Source organism: Rhipicephalus microplus, chromosome 8, assembly GCF_043290135.1.
Source record: "Rhipicephalus microplus isolate Deutch F79 chromosome 8, USDA_Rmic, whole genome shotgun sequence".
NCBI lineage: Eukaryota > Metazoa > Arthropoda > Arachnida > Ixodida > Ixodidae > Rhipicephalus > Rhipicephalus microplus.
Window position 1 is genome coordinate 35,983,635 of NC_134707.1, and position 15,172 is coordinate 35,998,806.

The 15,172-nt window shown below is 49.6% G+C and overlaps 1 protein-coding gene across 1 annotated transcript in view; it reads left to right on the forward strand.

Annotated features, from left to right (window-relative positions):
- The window catches only part of LOC142768940 (uncharacterized), a 58,629-nt gene that overhangs the window by 16,817 nt on the left and 26,640 nt on the right, over positions 1-15,172 (forward strand). Inside the window, exon 3 of the mRNA XM_075871541.1 lies at positions 4,215-4,277. Coding sequence (XP_075727656.1) covers positions 4,215-4,277 — 63 coding nt within the window. The remainder of the gene's footprint in view (positions 1-4,214; positions 4,278-15,172) is intronic.

Sequence of the window (15,172 nt, forward strand, 5' to 3'; positions counted from 1 at the left end):
CAAATCGTAACAAAAAAAATACCAAGCCACTCTGTCAGGGCCCGCCCATAGTTTCGATTTCAGAACGCGAAGCCATAATAAGCGTCTTACAAAATACTACTCGACGAAATTATTTAACCTTCAAAGAGTTCATGCGTGTCACAGGTGGTGTCAGTGAAGAAAAAAGATGCAGCACTACGCTTCGGTGTTGAATAGCGGTGCCTCAGCAAGATCACGAAGAAGGCCTATATACGTCTCCTGAATTGACGACGCCCTTGATTGACTCCACAACGCGAAAGACTTTTCATTAATGGACCTGAAAACAGGCCACAGGCAAATCGAAATAGACAAGCGAGACCGACAAAATACCGTCTTCATTGCACCAGATGGTATCTTCGAGTTCAAGGTCATGTCCTTCGGTCTTTGCTCGGCGGCTGCGACATTCCAGCTTGTTAGGGACACTGTGCTCGCTAGATTGAAGTGGCAGTCTTTCTTCGTGAACTTGGACAATGTCGAGTGTTTTCCTGAAGATTCGACGAGCATCTCCGACGCCTTGAAGCTACTTTGAGTAATCAAGATCTCCGGACTCTCTCTGATGCAAGAAAATTGCTGCTTTAGATATTTCAGAGCAAAAGTTTTCGAAAAAAAAACTGCTTGCAGCTTGACATAAAAAAGACACTCATTGATTTTTGTAATTGGTTGCCAATAAATAATTACAAGAAAAACTAAATAAATTACTCAGGGCGTTATTTTTACGAAAAAGCAATTGATTATGCGGCAATGTTAAAGAAATCATGACTGAATACAGGTTATCAAACACTTGTAACGCATTGCGTAGAACAATGATTGTCAATAGGTTGTGTTTGAGGTACAGCCGCGGCCACGTCTGTGTAGAGAACGCGAGCAGCAGGTTTTCGCCCAGCGGCGTGAAAGCTTGAGTCACTTTTGGTCTCAGAAGTGGTGTATCAGGAGCATGCGTGGTCTACTTGTCAGGCTGACCGCGTCACAGCCCAATCAAGGTTTCGAGCCACAGAGCAAAAACCGACGGCTCGCGTGCTACCAAAATAAGCAACACACTGGTTCTTATGCCAGTGCTTTCTCGCACGGTACTTAGCAGGACGGCAGCCCGTCACAATAAGAGGTCTGTTGTAAACACAGTGAGACACAACTAATATAAGCAAAGTGATATGTATACCTGCATAAACCGCGACTGTCAAACAACTCGCGTAACTTCGCATACTAAACACATTGCAAAGTGGTGCTAATCACCTTAACTTTATTTTTTGTATGACTGCATGAATTCTGCATTCCTTTTTGTAGTGATTTTTTTTGCTAAAAGTCTTACCATAAATTGTAACAATCACCGAAAACCAAATATTCTGTTATGGTGAAAAAATGCCCACACCTCAGGATGCGCTCGATGGGAATCGTGAGAAAATGTGAAGGCATTTCCTGCGCAGAGCGAGGGTACCATTTCCGCCAAAGATTTGCCTTCACCGACTTAGGCCACCGCCATGAGATACGCCCAGCCAGCGAACGGCTGAGGGTGAGCAGCGAGCAGACGGGAGAGTTGTTTGCCAGGGTTCTGGGCTCGGCGTTGGCGTTTCACAGCGGCATCTTGAGCACACATTTCCGGATGTTCTTCAGAAGCACCTATCCAGTGAACGTTCGAGAGTGAGGCTACAGTGGACGGGCGAGTGGGGCGCAGAAAAGAGAGAGAGTGAACAGCAACAGAACGAACAGCGAAGCACTGCACGATACCTTCTAATTCCCTTTCATGCACAACATGCTTCAGTTGCAAGAGGTGAACATAAGTGCGCACGCCTGCAGCTGTTGTTATGGGAGAGGGAGTGAGAGCTGAGAGATAACACCGGCCAACGTGCGGGCACCGCGGCGGACAACGCCGGATGCCTGACATAGCGTGACTAAGAAATGGTTTCGCGTTTAGGACACAACATATAGCATTTGTTTCCTGAGAGAAGCTCAAGTACCACGTCTGTAGGGCGAGTTTGCGCTGTGGACTGCACTTAACTCAAAAGCACCAGCAGCCTATCTTCGCAGAGAGTCTACCAATTCTGATGACTAATTTTGCCAACCATCCCACAATGCAGGGCTGGTGTATGCTGATACGCGTTTATTGATACCAACATATAGGTGAATAGTAGTTTAATCGATTATCGCGCTCATACATTCATCTTTAAGTTAATGTCGCATCCCGTATAGCCGCTAAGCACCTAAAAAGAAACAAAAAAAAATAACCGAGGAAAAGATGTCTCGCTTACAAAAAGGGGAACTTTGTTTGAAACGCCGCAGTATTAACACTCGCTTACAATCACAAAAACAAAAAGTTGTTACAGACATTATCAACACAATCAGCCGGTGCGCAGAGAGAAAGAGAATAAAATTTATCTGAAGTAGAAAAGTTTCAGCGGGGGTGGTTCATAGCCCCTGATTGTCAGTGTCCTCAGTCTGGGACACCTAAGACTCAGTCGCCACTCTTGCCGTTTGGACTAGGGCCCGTTGCAAAGCTGTCATAGAGATTAGTCTCTCATGCCTTTCGAGGGGGGGATTAAGAAGGTGGAAGACAGGGATATTACGTGCGTACTCCCGCTATGTGAAAACGTCTGGTGTGCCCCTGCAGTGCGGACACTTCCATGAGCTAGATTTCCAGAAACGACTTATTGAAGGGCAGAGCTGTGTATTAGCCTGTTGCTTGCGAAGCATTCGTCCTGATCTGCTCCACGCAGACCCTTAACAGAGTCACGGTACAATCGCTGGCACTCGAAAACTGAGTACGATTTCTTCAAGGTCACTAATCATATCTTGGTTTCCGAGTCTGTAAGGGTGGGAGAACAATACTCCATGATGCGAGTGCTCTGGACATGGCTTCCGCAGTCTCAGTATCTCGCCAACCCTGATATTCGATAATGCGTTTGAACTATAAGTGTTCAGCCACTTTTTCGATATTTTCTCAGATTTCCGCTGGCAAGAAATGACACCTCTTCTAGGATGTATTGTAAAGAGGTGTTAAAGGAGTCTGTGGTAACCGTAATGCATCTGGGATCGAAGGCTGCGAGAGCTATGACTTCTTCCGCTCTTGTTGAATTTGCATTTACTTGAACATGCTGAAGGGCAGCCGTCGTGTAATTACCCTGTGATGGTGGTCCAGCCTGGTCCATAGAGTTTCCTAATAAGCACTAGAGGGAACTCTGGCACTAGTGTCTAAGGGAGCTGCAACGCACGGCGCTTCAGCAAGCATGGGAATTATGGGTAGTACACACATTTGTTTAATTTTCGTACATCTCGCCTGCTTCTAGCTCCGTGTGTGTTCATGTGGCTTGGAGCTGTTTTTTCACTAAAACATAAACTAGCAAATGTTCACTGTTTCCACTTCACAACCTTATTCTTTTAGGCTTACCATTTCGAATCAGGTCACTAAGTTCGAAAGGGTTTGTTCTTTTTTTTTCAAAACAAAACCTTTACCCGCAATAAACGAAGCGCAAGTATGATTCGCCGCCCGCAAGAACGAAGACTTGGCAAATGTGTGTACTACCCATCATTCCTATGGTCGCTGAACGATCGCAGCGCCAGAGTTCCCTCTAGTTAATTTTAGGAAACTATATGGCCTGGTCTACGTAGAACACACCTTGCTCAAGCCCATATTAGCTCACCACGTTTTTTAAAGAGCCTCTCGTCGGCCTTCGGCATAGTGAGCATCGATGTTGACTGGTGGGAGTTGGAGATCAAGTTTTTACTTCAAGGTTACCGGTGCACATTTGGGTGCACGTTAAAGAACCCCAGGTGGTCAAAATTTCCGGAGCCCTCCACTACGGCGTCTCTCATAATCATATCGTGGTTTTGGGACGTTAAACCCCACAAATCAATCAATCAAGGTTTCCGGTGCACGATCTGTTGTGCCTAGATGTGTTTGATGTGTGATATTCAGGTGTTTAAAGAGACGATCATCTTGCTTACTACGCCCGATACGGGCATATTTATTTTAAAAAAGCGTCTGATGCAATGCTGAAAGAGATCTGCAAACCTACAAAGCACAAAATCAATATTTTGAGGTAGTGATGGAGAGCAATCGTGATGTTTTCTATATGGTTACATAAAATATGCCGGCGAAATTGCTGCTAAATGTTATATTTGAGATGTTTTCAAGACAAAGTGGCGGAAAGGCCCTTCAATATAATTTACGAAGAAAGTGTTTTGAAATGTTTGTATTTTTTCAGGTTCAAGACCACTTTCACGATCAATTTGTTATGGTAAACTTTCAAGTCGAAAGAGCAGAGAAGGTGCGTATATGAACTTAAAAAGTCTAGTATGGCGGCTCTTGGAATCACCAGCTTTTTTTTGTAAATTATGTGCTGTAGGACTAAATATAAAGCTTCATTATCAGCCTCTACCAATGAGTCAAGTTTAGGGATCATAAGGAAGCAAAAAATGTAGGGAGGAAAGTGAAAGCTGGAAGGAAGGAAGGCCAACAAAAATATCACCACACAAGCACTCCACACAGATGGTTAACCAGCGAAGCCTAAACGTGGGGACACATATGCCGCTGCAGATATTGCAGCCAAAACGAAAGGACCACTCGAGAAACTCCCGTTGAAAGCGAGCGTCGGCCGCGGCGAACGCGTTTCCGCAGTTGCCACTTTGATGTTGCGCTGCATGTAACGCCGCTCTCTCGGCTCACCGTTGTCGCTTGCATTCGGCTCCGAAGGCTCGAGAATCCTCGGTGTGGAGGGAGGAGTGCGCAGTTGCTGCGTGCGCTTGGCCAACTAGGTCTGGTCTCGCGCCCGCACCAGGGGCGTAGAGAGAAAGTTTTTCTTTTCAGAAGGTGAAGGGGGGGGGGGGCAGATTTTCTTGACTCAAGGTGGCGGATGGGCATATCAGTGCTCGTTTCGTGCTCTTTATGCGATATATATAATAAAATAGAGGCGTTGTACGCCGAGAAAGGTACAGACGAAGGTTGGCAAAATGTGCTTTATCAGGCAGGTCTGGCTAATCGCAAGCGGCGTGCGCGAGCTACAACTACAGCCACAGATCATCATCGTCTTCTTCATTACCAGCAGAGCGTCCGTTATTCAGATTCATTACAATTACTCCCCGCGAAATAAGGAGCCATCCTGGTCACCTATGGACAACTAAACACGGGAGGGTCGTAGCAGGGCTTAAGTCTCGAGACGTGGACAATTTCCTGGCCACGACAACGTTGGTCAGAAGATGGTTCCAGTGACTCGATGAGGTAATTCACTGGTGACGTTTTTTGTAGCCCACGATATGGGCCGTGATACTTGGGGACCGACTTGGTAGAAAAGCCAGGTGTAGAAAAAGCGACATGCAGCCAGACGAGTGAGCCTGGATCGCATGAAGTAGTGTTATTTGATGCCTCATGATGGTGCTTTCGGCGTCCTTGGTATTGGGTTGTGAATGATCTTGTCAGTTGGCGGCATTCCTCAGCGTATGTAGCGGCTTCAGACAATGTCGTGGACTCTGAGTCAGGTTTGTACGAAAGAATGGTGTCCATAGTGCACGAAGGTTCGCGTCCGCAAAGAAGAAAAAAAGAAGAGAACCCAGTAGTGCTTTGAATGGCAGTATTATAGGCGAACGTAATAAACGGGAGCACTCGGTCCCCATTGGAGTGGTCTGACGAGATATACATAGACAGCATGTCACCAAGGGTGCGGTTGAAGTGCTCTGTCATTCCATTGGGCAGAAAATGATGGGCGCTTGTAGTGCGGTGAACGACGTGGCACTCACGCAGCGATGCTGCGATGACGTCTGACAAGAATACGTGACCACGATCGCTCAGTAACTCCTGAGGTGCTCCATGACGTAATACGATGTTGTGAAGAACGAATGTCGCAACGTCTTTTGCTGTTGACGAGGAAAGGAATGAAGTTTCTGCATACCGCGTGAGATGGTCGACGGCAACTATGATCCAGCGGTTACCGTCAGCAGTGTTGGGAAGGGGACCATAGATATGGATGCCGACGCGGTCGAATGGTCGGGATGGGCATGGTAAGGGTAACAAGGTACCGCTGGCATGATAAGGGGGAGTTTTTCGTCTCTGGCACGTCGAGCAGCCCCGAACGTATTGTGTTATAAAACGGTACATGCCACGCCAGTAATATTGGAGACGTATGCGAAAATAACTCTTCAGGAAACCTACGTGGCCACATTGGGGGTCGTCATGAAACGTGGAACAAATTTCGGATAGCAGATGACGTGGAATCACGAGTAGCCACTGACGTCCACCGGGTGCGTAGTTCAACTGCGCCGGTACAGCACGTCGTCGCGAATGGTGAAGTGCTCGACTTGCCGACGCAACGTGCGAGAAAGGGGGGGGGGGGAAGCCGTCCACCCAGCCAGGAAGTCTAGAATCGAAGCAACCCTAGGGTCCTTGCGTTGCTCAGATGGCATGTCGGCAATGGTGACGGCAGTGTCATAACAGGTGAGACTTTCGCAGCAGTCCGGGTCAGGGGACAGGGGCGAACAGATAGGGCGTCTGCGTCCGAATTTTTCCGGCCGGAGCGATAGACCACACGATTATTATATTCTTGGAGGCGTAATGCCCATCGGGCGAGGCGACCGCTTGGATCCTTCAGTGACGACAACCAGCAGAGGGCGTGGTGGTCAGTCACAACGTCAAAAGGGCGCCCGTACACGTAAGGTCGAAATTTCTCTATCGCCCAAATAATGGCGAGGCATTCCTTTTCAGTGACGGAATAGTTGATTTCAGCTTTGCTAAGAGTTCGGCTTGCGTAGGCAACCACGTACTCTAGGAAGCCGTCTTTCTGCAGTGCAAGAACAGCGCCTAGCTCGACACTACTAGCGTAAATGTGGATCTCTATGGGTGCCGATGGGTCGTAGTGTCGCAGAATAGGAGGCGAGATGAGGAGGTGGCGCAGCTCATTGAAAGAATCGTCACAGGTGGCAGACCAGGCTGAAAGGTCCTAGAGCCAGTGAGGAGCTTGGACAAAGGAGCGATGATCATCGCGAAATTGCGCACGAAGCGCCGGAAGTAAGAGCAAAGGCCTATGAAGCTTCGGAGCTCTTTCATGGTGGACGGTTTGGGAAATGCTGAAATGGCTGTAAGTTTGGCAGGGTCAGGAAGAAGGCCGTCTTTTGAAACCACGTGGCGAAGGATCGTAAGCTTTCGAGCGGTGAAATGGCACTTCTTCAGATTCAGTTGCAGCCCGCGGCAGAAATAAACGCGAGGACTTTCTGCAGGCGGGTTAAATGGGTTGCGAAATCAGTTGAATCATTCCATAGCTGTCCCGCACACCATCGCGAGAGTACGCCACAACCAGACCTATTTGTCTCTTTTGAACTTTGGTTTCTCCGCACACGTGCTGCCTGCTGGTATTAAACTAGGCGTCGTGTTGTCGTTGAAAGAGTGTGATATATTTGAACTGTCAGCTCAGCAACCTAGTCCTCACGTCAACTTGCTCACTGCGCCTAACCTTCCAAGCATTGATATTGTTACGAAGCAGTGGGCATGGCCCCGCCATCGTAGACGAATCGAAGAGGACGAAACGGACTGAGCGCGCGAAAGGCTTGCAGCCCTGGTGGCTCTCACCTACTTGCAAATTTTGGTATTACACTCATTTCGTTCTTCCGTGTGTTTGCAATCCCCATAAGAAATTGGTGGACGTGCTGGGTTACAAAGCGCCATACAACGGAGCTCCGCAGTGGTCATTAAATTGGAGTTTCCGTGATGGAACACGGGTCTGATCCCACGGACACTTCTGCATCGGCCTCGGCCGCGCCTTCACCATCCACAGCAACGCCTCCACTGGCCCCACCCCTACCCACGTACGTGCTGACGCATCCTAAGCATCCAGGAAAGTTCTGTAGCACGGACGAGTTGATGTCGACGACTGGATAGCTGACCACGAACGTACCAGTGCGCTCAACCGGTATGACCCGACTCTCATGCTGGCCAACGTGCTGTTTTACTTAAAAGGCACGGCCAAAGTCTGGTACGAGAACCATGAGGAGGAGATCGGCCGTTGGGACACCTTTAAAGAGAAGCTTCGCGACTTATTTGGGAAGCCCATCGGTCGAAAGGCGGCTGCGAAAAAGGAATTGTCTAAACGTGCTCAGACGTCCGCAGAGCCGTATATCTCGTACATACAGAACGTGCTGGCTCTATGTCGTAAAGTCGACAACGACATGTCGGAGTCTGATAAGGTTGGCCACGTCCTCAACAGGATAGCGGATGATGCGTTCAACCTGCGAATGTGCCCAAACTGTGTGACTGTCGAGGAAATTATTCAAGAATGCCGGCGTTTTGAACTGGCTAAAAGCAGACGCATTTCAAGATCATTCACTCGACTGCCGAACACCGCTGCGACGTCTTCCTGCGAAGATGGATTGACCTCTAGTCAGCAGTCTTCACCGGCGTCTGAAATTACGCAAATCGTACGGCGGGAAATTGAAGCAATTACACTTGCTCTGCCGGCCTACGGCCACATCGATTCGCAAGTACCTCACGTTTGCTTGGTACAGTCGATTGTGCGCGAAGAACTCAGCGATTTGGGCTTCGATATGTGCGCGGTTGCTCAGTCTCAACCAAATAACTTCCGTTCAAGCTCGCCGCCTCGTGCCAGGTGACCGCCCCAGGAATGGTCTTATCCACGCTCTCGCAATCCGGCCTAATGGAGAACTGCGGATATTCATCCGATCTGCTTTAACTGCCGCCGCATAGGTCATGTCGCACGGTATTGCCACACAACCATTGGCCTCCGTCCCGAACCCAGTATAACACTGCTCACCACGCCAACAGGTACCGCCTTTTCCATCCCCTTGCACCGATCCCCGACAACTAGCGCCGCCTTCCACTCTAGGCCTTCGATGCCCCTGATATGCAGAACAGCCTCTCACCATCGCCTCGATGTCATCAGTCTCTTTCGTCGCTTGGACGTCGCCCGTCGTCCCCTTCTTCTCTACGACGACGCCCGACCTCCCCTCTCAATTCCCACCAGGGAAACTAAGCGGTGCAGCTCTTAGAGGTGAAGCTGCATCCTCGATCCCGACCTCAAATCCTCTCCTCGTACTGCCGACACGACGAAATTGAATTGACGTCGACGTTGACGGCCTGACTGTTTCTGCACTTATTGACACCGGGGTTCATGTTTCTGTGACAAGTGCCCGACTTCGTCGCCGCCTGAAGAAAGTGCTGACACCGGCTCGTCCTGGCATCATACGGGTCGCCGACGGAAGAAGCCTTGCCATGACAGGAATGTGCACCACACGCATCACAATCGCCAATCACCCCACATCTGCGCTCTTTGCAGTTATTGAGCAGTGCCCCAATGACCTAATTCTTGGATTGGATTTCTTGTCCACTCATGCCGCTCTCATCGACTGTGCAACCGGCGTTCTCCAACTTGAACTGCCTCGACTTGAGCTGTGCCATCCTCACCGTCGCACCGCTTGTGCGCTGTTGATTATGTTCGGCCGTTGCCACAAGCCACCATGTTTATGGCCTTAACAATATCACCAGTGCTTCTTGACGGTGACTACATAGTGTCTTCAATAGTGGATGTACTCTTGGCCCGAAGTGTTGCTGTGCCACATACCGCTGTGACTATCGTGGACAATTACGTTCAGCTTCCGCTCCACAACTTTAGTAGTTCGAGCCAAGTTCTCTCGCGAGGTATTTCGTTAACCCACGTTTCCCCACTTGATGCATGTAGCATCGTGGCATTAGACCCTGAAGACTCCTCGTACCCTATTGCAGCCAACCGAGCAAACGCACCTACCGACAAAATCACGACGATGAATGCCCCTGATCTTCTTCCCTGTCAGGCTGCGCAACTCCACCACGTTCTGACCACCTACCGAGATATTTTCGACATCGATGACCGCCCTTAGGTCAAACGTCCGTCGTGCGTCATACGCAATACATACCAGTGATGCTAGTTCAGTTAGATGGCAACCACATCGTGTTTCCCAGTCCAAACGCCAGGCAACACAACGAGAATACGAGAAGACGGTCGTCAAAGGATTCATAGAGACATCTTCAAGTCCATGGGCGTCACCTGTTGTTTTAGTCATAAAGAAGGATGGCAGTTGGAGATTTTGCGTTGACTACTGTGCCTTGAAGAAGATAACCCGCAAAGACGTATATCCGCTGCAAAGAATCGACGACGCCCTTGACTGCCTTCATGGTGCGCGATACTTTTCATCTATAGATATTGCCACGTTCCATTTCCCAAGCTTTTGTTATCGTCCCAAAACACCACACGATTCTCAGCGCAAACCGCGCCTGCAGTTTTCGAGAGGGTTCCGGACTGTAGTAGATCATTTCGATAAGATCACGCCCACTGTGCGAATGGTACAGATTGTTCTGGAACGTACGCCGCCGCCAGCGGTAGCGATAGAACATTCGACGGCGGGAGTATAAATGCCGACGCGCTTCGCCGCTTGTCAGTTGTTGATCGAAGGCCGACGCTCCGTTCGCCGCTATCAGTTCGAGACTGCTATCTGTGCGAGACTGCTGCTGTAATTGGACTTTCCGTTTACCGGGCACAGGTTCGCTCAAATAAACAGCTAAATCCCAACACGAAGTCTCTTGCTTCGGTCACGTCACGACCTCGTGACAATATGCGTTCGGGCTATGGGCAAATTTCTGTCAACGACTTAGACCAAAAACTGCCTTTGTCACACCGCATGGCCTTTATCAGATCAAGGTTATGTGTTTTGGGCTGTGCAATGCCCCAGCAACGTTCGAACGCATGATGGACTTTCTCCTCCATGGTTATAAATGGTCCATAAGCCTTTGCTACCTCGACGATGTGATAGTTTTTTCCCCAGCATTAGAAAGCCACTTAACTCGTTTGTCGACTATTCTAGCCGTTTTCTGTCGAGCGGGTCTCCAGCTTAACTCGAAAAAGTGCGATTTCGGCCGACAAGAAATCACGGTTCTTGGTCATCGTGTAAGTGCTGCTGGAGTCCAACCGGACCCTGACTAGATTAGCGCTGTTAAGAACTTTCCTCTGCCTTCTTCGACCAAAGATGTTCGTTGTTTTGTGGGCTTATGCTCGTACGTCCGACGTTTTATACGCAGTGTCGCTACAATTGCATGACCACTAACTGATCTTCTCAAAAAGAACGCGCCATTCTCGTGCGGCCAAGACCAAGCAGCTGCGTTTGCCACGCTGATCGACCTGCTCACTTCACCACCAATACTGGCTCACTTTGACCCGTCCGGGACGACTGAAGTTCGCACAGACGCCACTGCTCACGGCATCGGCGCCGTCCTCGCTCAACACCAGGGAGGCCAAACGTGTGTTATTGCGTATGCCAGCCGCCTTCTCTTCACATCTGAGCAAAACTATTCAATAACACAGCGCGAGTGTCTTGCGCTGGTCTTGAATGTAGCAAAGTTTCGCCCCTACTTGTATGGCCGGGTGTTTTCAGTTAATACGGACCACCACGCTCTGTGTTGGTTGTAGTCGCTCAAGAATCGAACTCGTTGCCTAGGTCACTGGGCTCTACGTCTTCATGAGTATAACTTCGACGTAATTTATAAGTCTGGCAGGTTGCACCGAGATGGCGATTATCTCTCGCGCTATCCGGTGGACCCTGGTAGCTTCGCTCTGCATGAGAGCGATTCTTGTGTGCTCGCCATATCTGATTTGCGCGACATCGGTACAGAGAAGCGCCGGGACGCAACCTTCTAGACGGTCATTGAGCGAATATCTTCAGGACATTCCAACCCTTCGCTCTGTCAATATGTCCTCCGCAACGAAATTTTGTATCGCCGCAACATGAAGCCTGATGGTCCTGAATTTTCACTAGTTATTCCCCGACACCTACGTGCGACCATTCTTCAACATCTACACGATGCTCCAACGGCAGGACACCTGGGGTTTGACGCACCTATCACCGCGTGCGGTAACGGTTCTTTTGACCTGGCCTGTATAAATTTGTATGCCGCTATGTCGTTGCTTGCGATCGCTGCCAGCGTCGCAAACGTCCTGCTCTTCATACGGCTGGCCTGCTCCAACCTATCGACATTCCCCCGGAACCATTTTTCCGCGTCGCTCTCGACTTGCTTGGTCCTTTCCCGACATCCGTGTCAGGCAACAAACGGATCGCTGGGGCAACTGACTATGCGACCAAATACGTTATAACTCGTGCTTTGCCAAGTAGCTGCGCTACAGACGTCACAGACTTTCTACTGAAGGACGTCATTCTGCGGCATGGGGCTCCGCGCCAGCTTCTGACGGATCGTGGCCGCTGCTTCGTCGCAAAAGTTATCGGTGAAATCCTCCGCACCTGCTCAATCGAACATCATCTTACTACTGCCTACCGTCCGCAGACCAACGGTCTAATGGAGCGACTCAACCGAACTCTTACACATATGTTGTCCATGTACGTCTCTTCTGACCTCCGTGACTGGGGTGCAACGCTCCCCTACGTTACCTTTGTTACAACTCGTCAAGACATGACACCGCCGGCTATTCTCCGTTCTTTCTTCTGTACGGCCGCAACCCTGCGTTGCCATTCGACACACTCCTTCCTTCTCATACCACCGAACCAACGGCATATGCTCAGGACGTTGCTTCTCGAGCCCGCATCGCTCGCCAAATCTCGCACACTAGGCTCACTGCTTCTCAGGCCTCACCAAAAGTCCGCTACGATGACTGGCACCGTGACGTTGACTACCCTGCTGACTCTCTCGTCCTACTTTGGATGCCGCATCGACGTGAAGGCTTGTGCGAGAAGCTCCTCCCACGATACGCAGGGCTCTACAAAGTTCTCCGCAAGGTCACCGACACCGACTACCTCATCACTTACGTTCAACCACACTCGTCTTCTGCCATACCAACTGCTGATGTTGTTTATATGTCACGACTAAAACGGTACTGTACTGCCAGTCCTGATTGACTTAGCGGCTCCGTGACGGCGCTTCGTACGCCGGGGGTGAAGTTTAGAGGCAGTGGGCATGGCGCCACTGTCGTAGACGAATCGAAGAGGAATAAGCGGACTGAGCGCGCGAAAGGCTGGCATCCCTGGTGGTTCTCACCTACTTGTAAATATCGGTGCTACACTCATTTCTTTCTTACGTGTGTTTGTAATCCCCGTAACAATATTGCTGAAATGATAGCGCCAGATCTTTCGCCCTTCAAAGCACAAGATCTCCACCGTTTGTTGACATCCTATGCAGATATATTCAATCTAATCAACTGCTTTTTAGGCCAGACATCAGTTGTAACCTATCCAACAACACCAGCGATGCCAACCCAATATATCGCCACCCTTAACGTGTCTCCGCTGCCGAACGCTCTTACATCCCGAAAAAGGTTGAGAAAATGCTCGCCAAAGGCCTCGTCGAAAAGTCATCTAGTCCGTGGGCATCCCCGGTTGTGCTTGTCAAGAAGAAGGACAACACATGGCGGTTTTGCGTCGACTATAGACATCTCAACAAGTTCACTAAAAAGGACGTTTACCCCCTTACCAAGAATACATGAGGCCCTTGTCTGCCTTCATGGCGCAAAGTTTTTCTCGTCCATTTACCTTCGGTCGGGTTATTAGCAGATCGCTGTTGACCCACAAGACCTAGAAAAACAGCATTTGTAACGACCGATGGGTTATATCAATTTAAAGTAATGCCGTTGGGGCTTGCAATGCACAAGTCACCTTTGAGCGCATGATAGATTTCTTCTGCGCGGCTTCAAATTGTCTACATGCTTGTGCTACTTAGATGATATAATTGTTTTTTCACTGAAGTTTGCGAGCCACCTTGAGTGACTGTCCAGTATTTTCCAAGTATTCCGCAAGGCTGGTCTCCAGCTGAATTCCTCCAAATGCCATTTCGGCCGTCGCGAAATAACTGTACTTGGTCACTTCGTTAACACATCTGGGGTACAGCCCGACCCGGACAAAATTCGCGCAGTGACTCAATTTACCGTACCCTCTTCTGCTAAGGATGTCCGGAGCTTCCTTGGTTTGTGCTCCTATTTTCGCCGCTTCATCCGAAATTTTGCCGATATTGCGCGGCCTATCACCGAACTTCTTAAAATAGACGCCCCAATGACTTGGAATTCACCTTATCGTACTGCATTTTAGGCGCTCATTGCAGCCCTCACGACTACTGCAATATTAGCCCACTTCGATGAGAGCGCACCAACAGAAGTTCGTACTGACGTGAGTGGCCACGGAATTGGTGCTGTTTTAGTTCAGCGTTAGCATGGAAGTGACTGTGTCATCACCTACGCCAGCCACCTTTTGTCCCCTGCCGAGAAGAACTATTTCATTACCGAAAAAGAGTGTCTTGCTCTTGTTTGGGCTGTCACTAAATTTTGCCCGTACCTGTTCGGCCACAGTTTTACTGTTGTAACCAATCATCATGCACTCTGATGGCTTTCATCGCTCAAGGATCCCACGAGACGTCTCGGTCTTTGGTCTCTCCGCCTCCAAGAATACACCTTCTCAATCGTGTATAAATCTGGTCACCTCCATCAGGACGCTGACTGCCTGTCATCGTATCCAGTGGATCCACCATATGCCACTGAGAGAGCTACTAAGGCTTGCGTCCTATCTATATCAAACTTTCTTGATATCGCTTCTGAGCAACGCCGCAACCCGGATTTACTTCCTATCAACGAAGGCCTGAGTTCCGCTACTCCACCCCATTCTCTGTATTTGTATTTCCTTCATGAAGGGGTTCTCTACCGCCAACACATGCGCCCTAATGGTCTTGACTGCCTTCTCATCGTGCCTTCCCATTTGCGTGTAGATGTTCTCCGACAGCTCCACGATGAACCTGGCGCTGGTCCAGCTGGGAGTCACCCGCACCTATGATGACGTCCGGCGCCGTTTTTCCTGCCCACGCCTATATCGCTTTGTGCAAAAGTATGCCACCAGCTTCAACTTTTATCAACGTCGAAAACGACCAACATCGCTTCCAGCTGGCCTCCTTCACCGTATTGAGATCCCTGCTGAACCATTCTACTACTTATGGCTCGGCCTTCTCGGACCATTTCCCACTTCTGCATCCGGGAACAAATGGGTTGCCGTGGCGACCGACTACGCGACACGTTACGCGATCACCCGCGCTCTCCCAACCAGCTGCGCTACCGATGTCGCCGACTTTCTACTGCACGACATCATTTTGCATCACGGTGCTCCTCGACAGCTCCTTACTGACCAAGGCCGATACTTTTTATCTCGC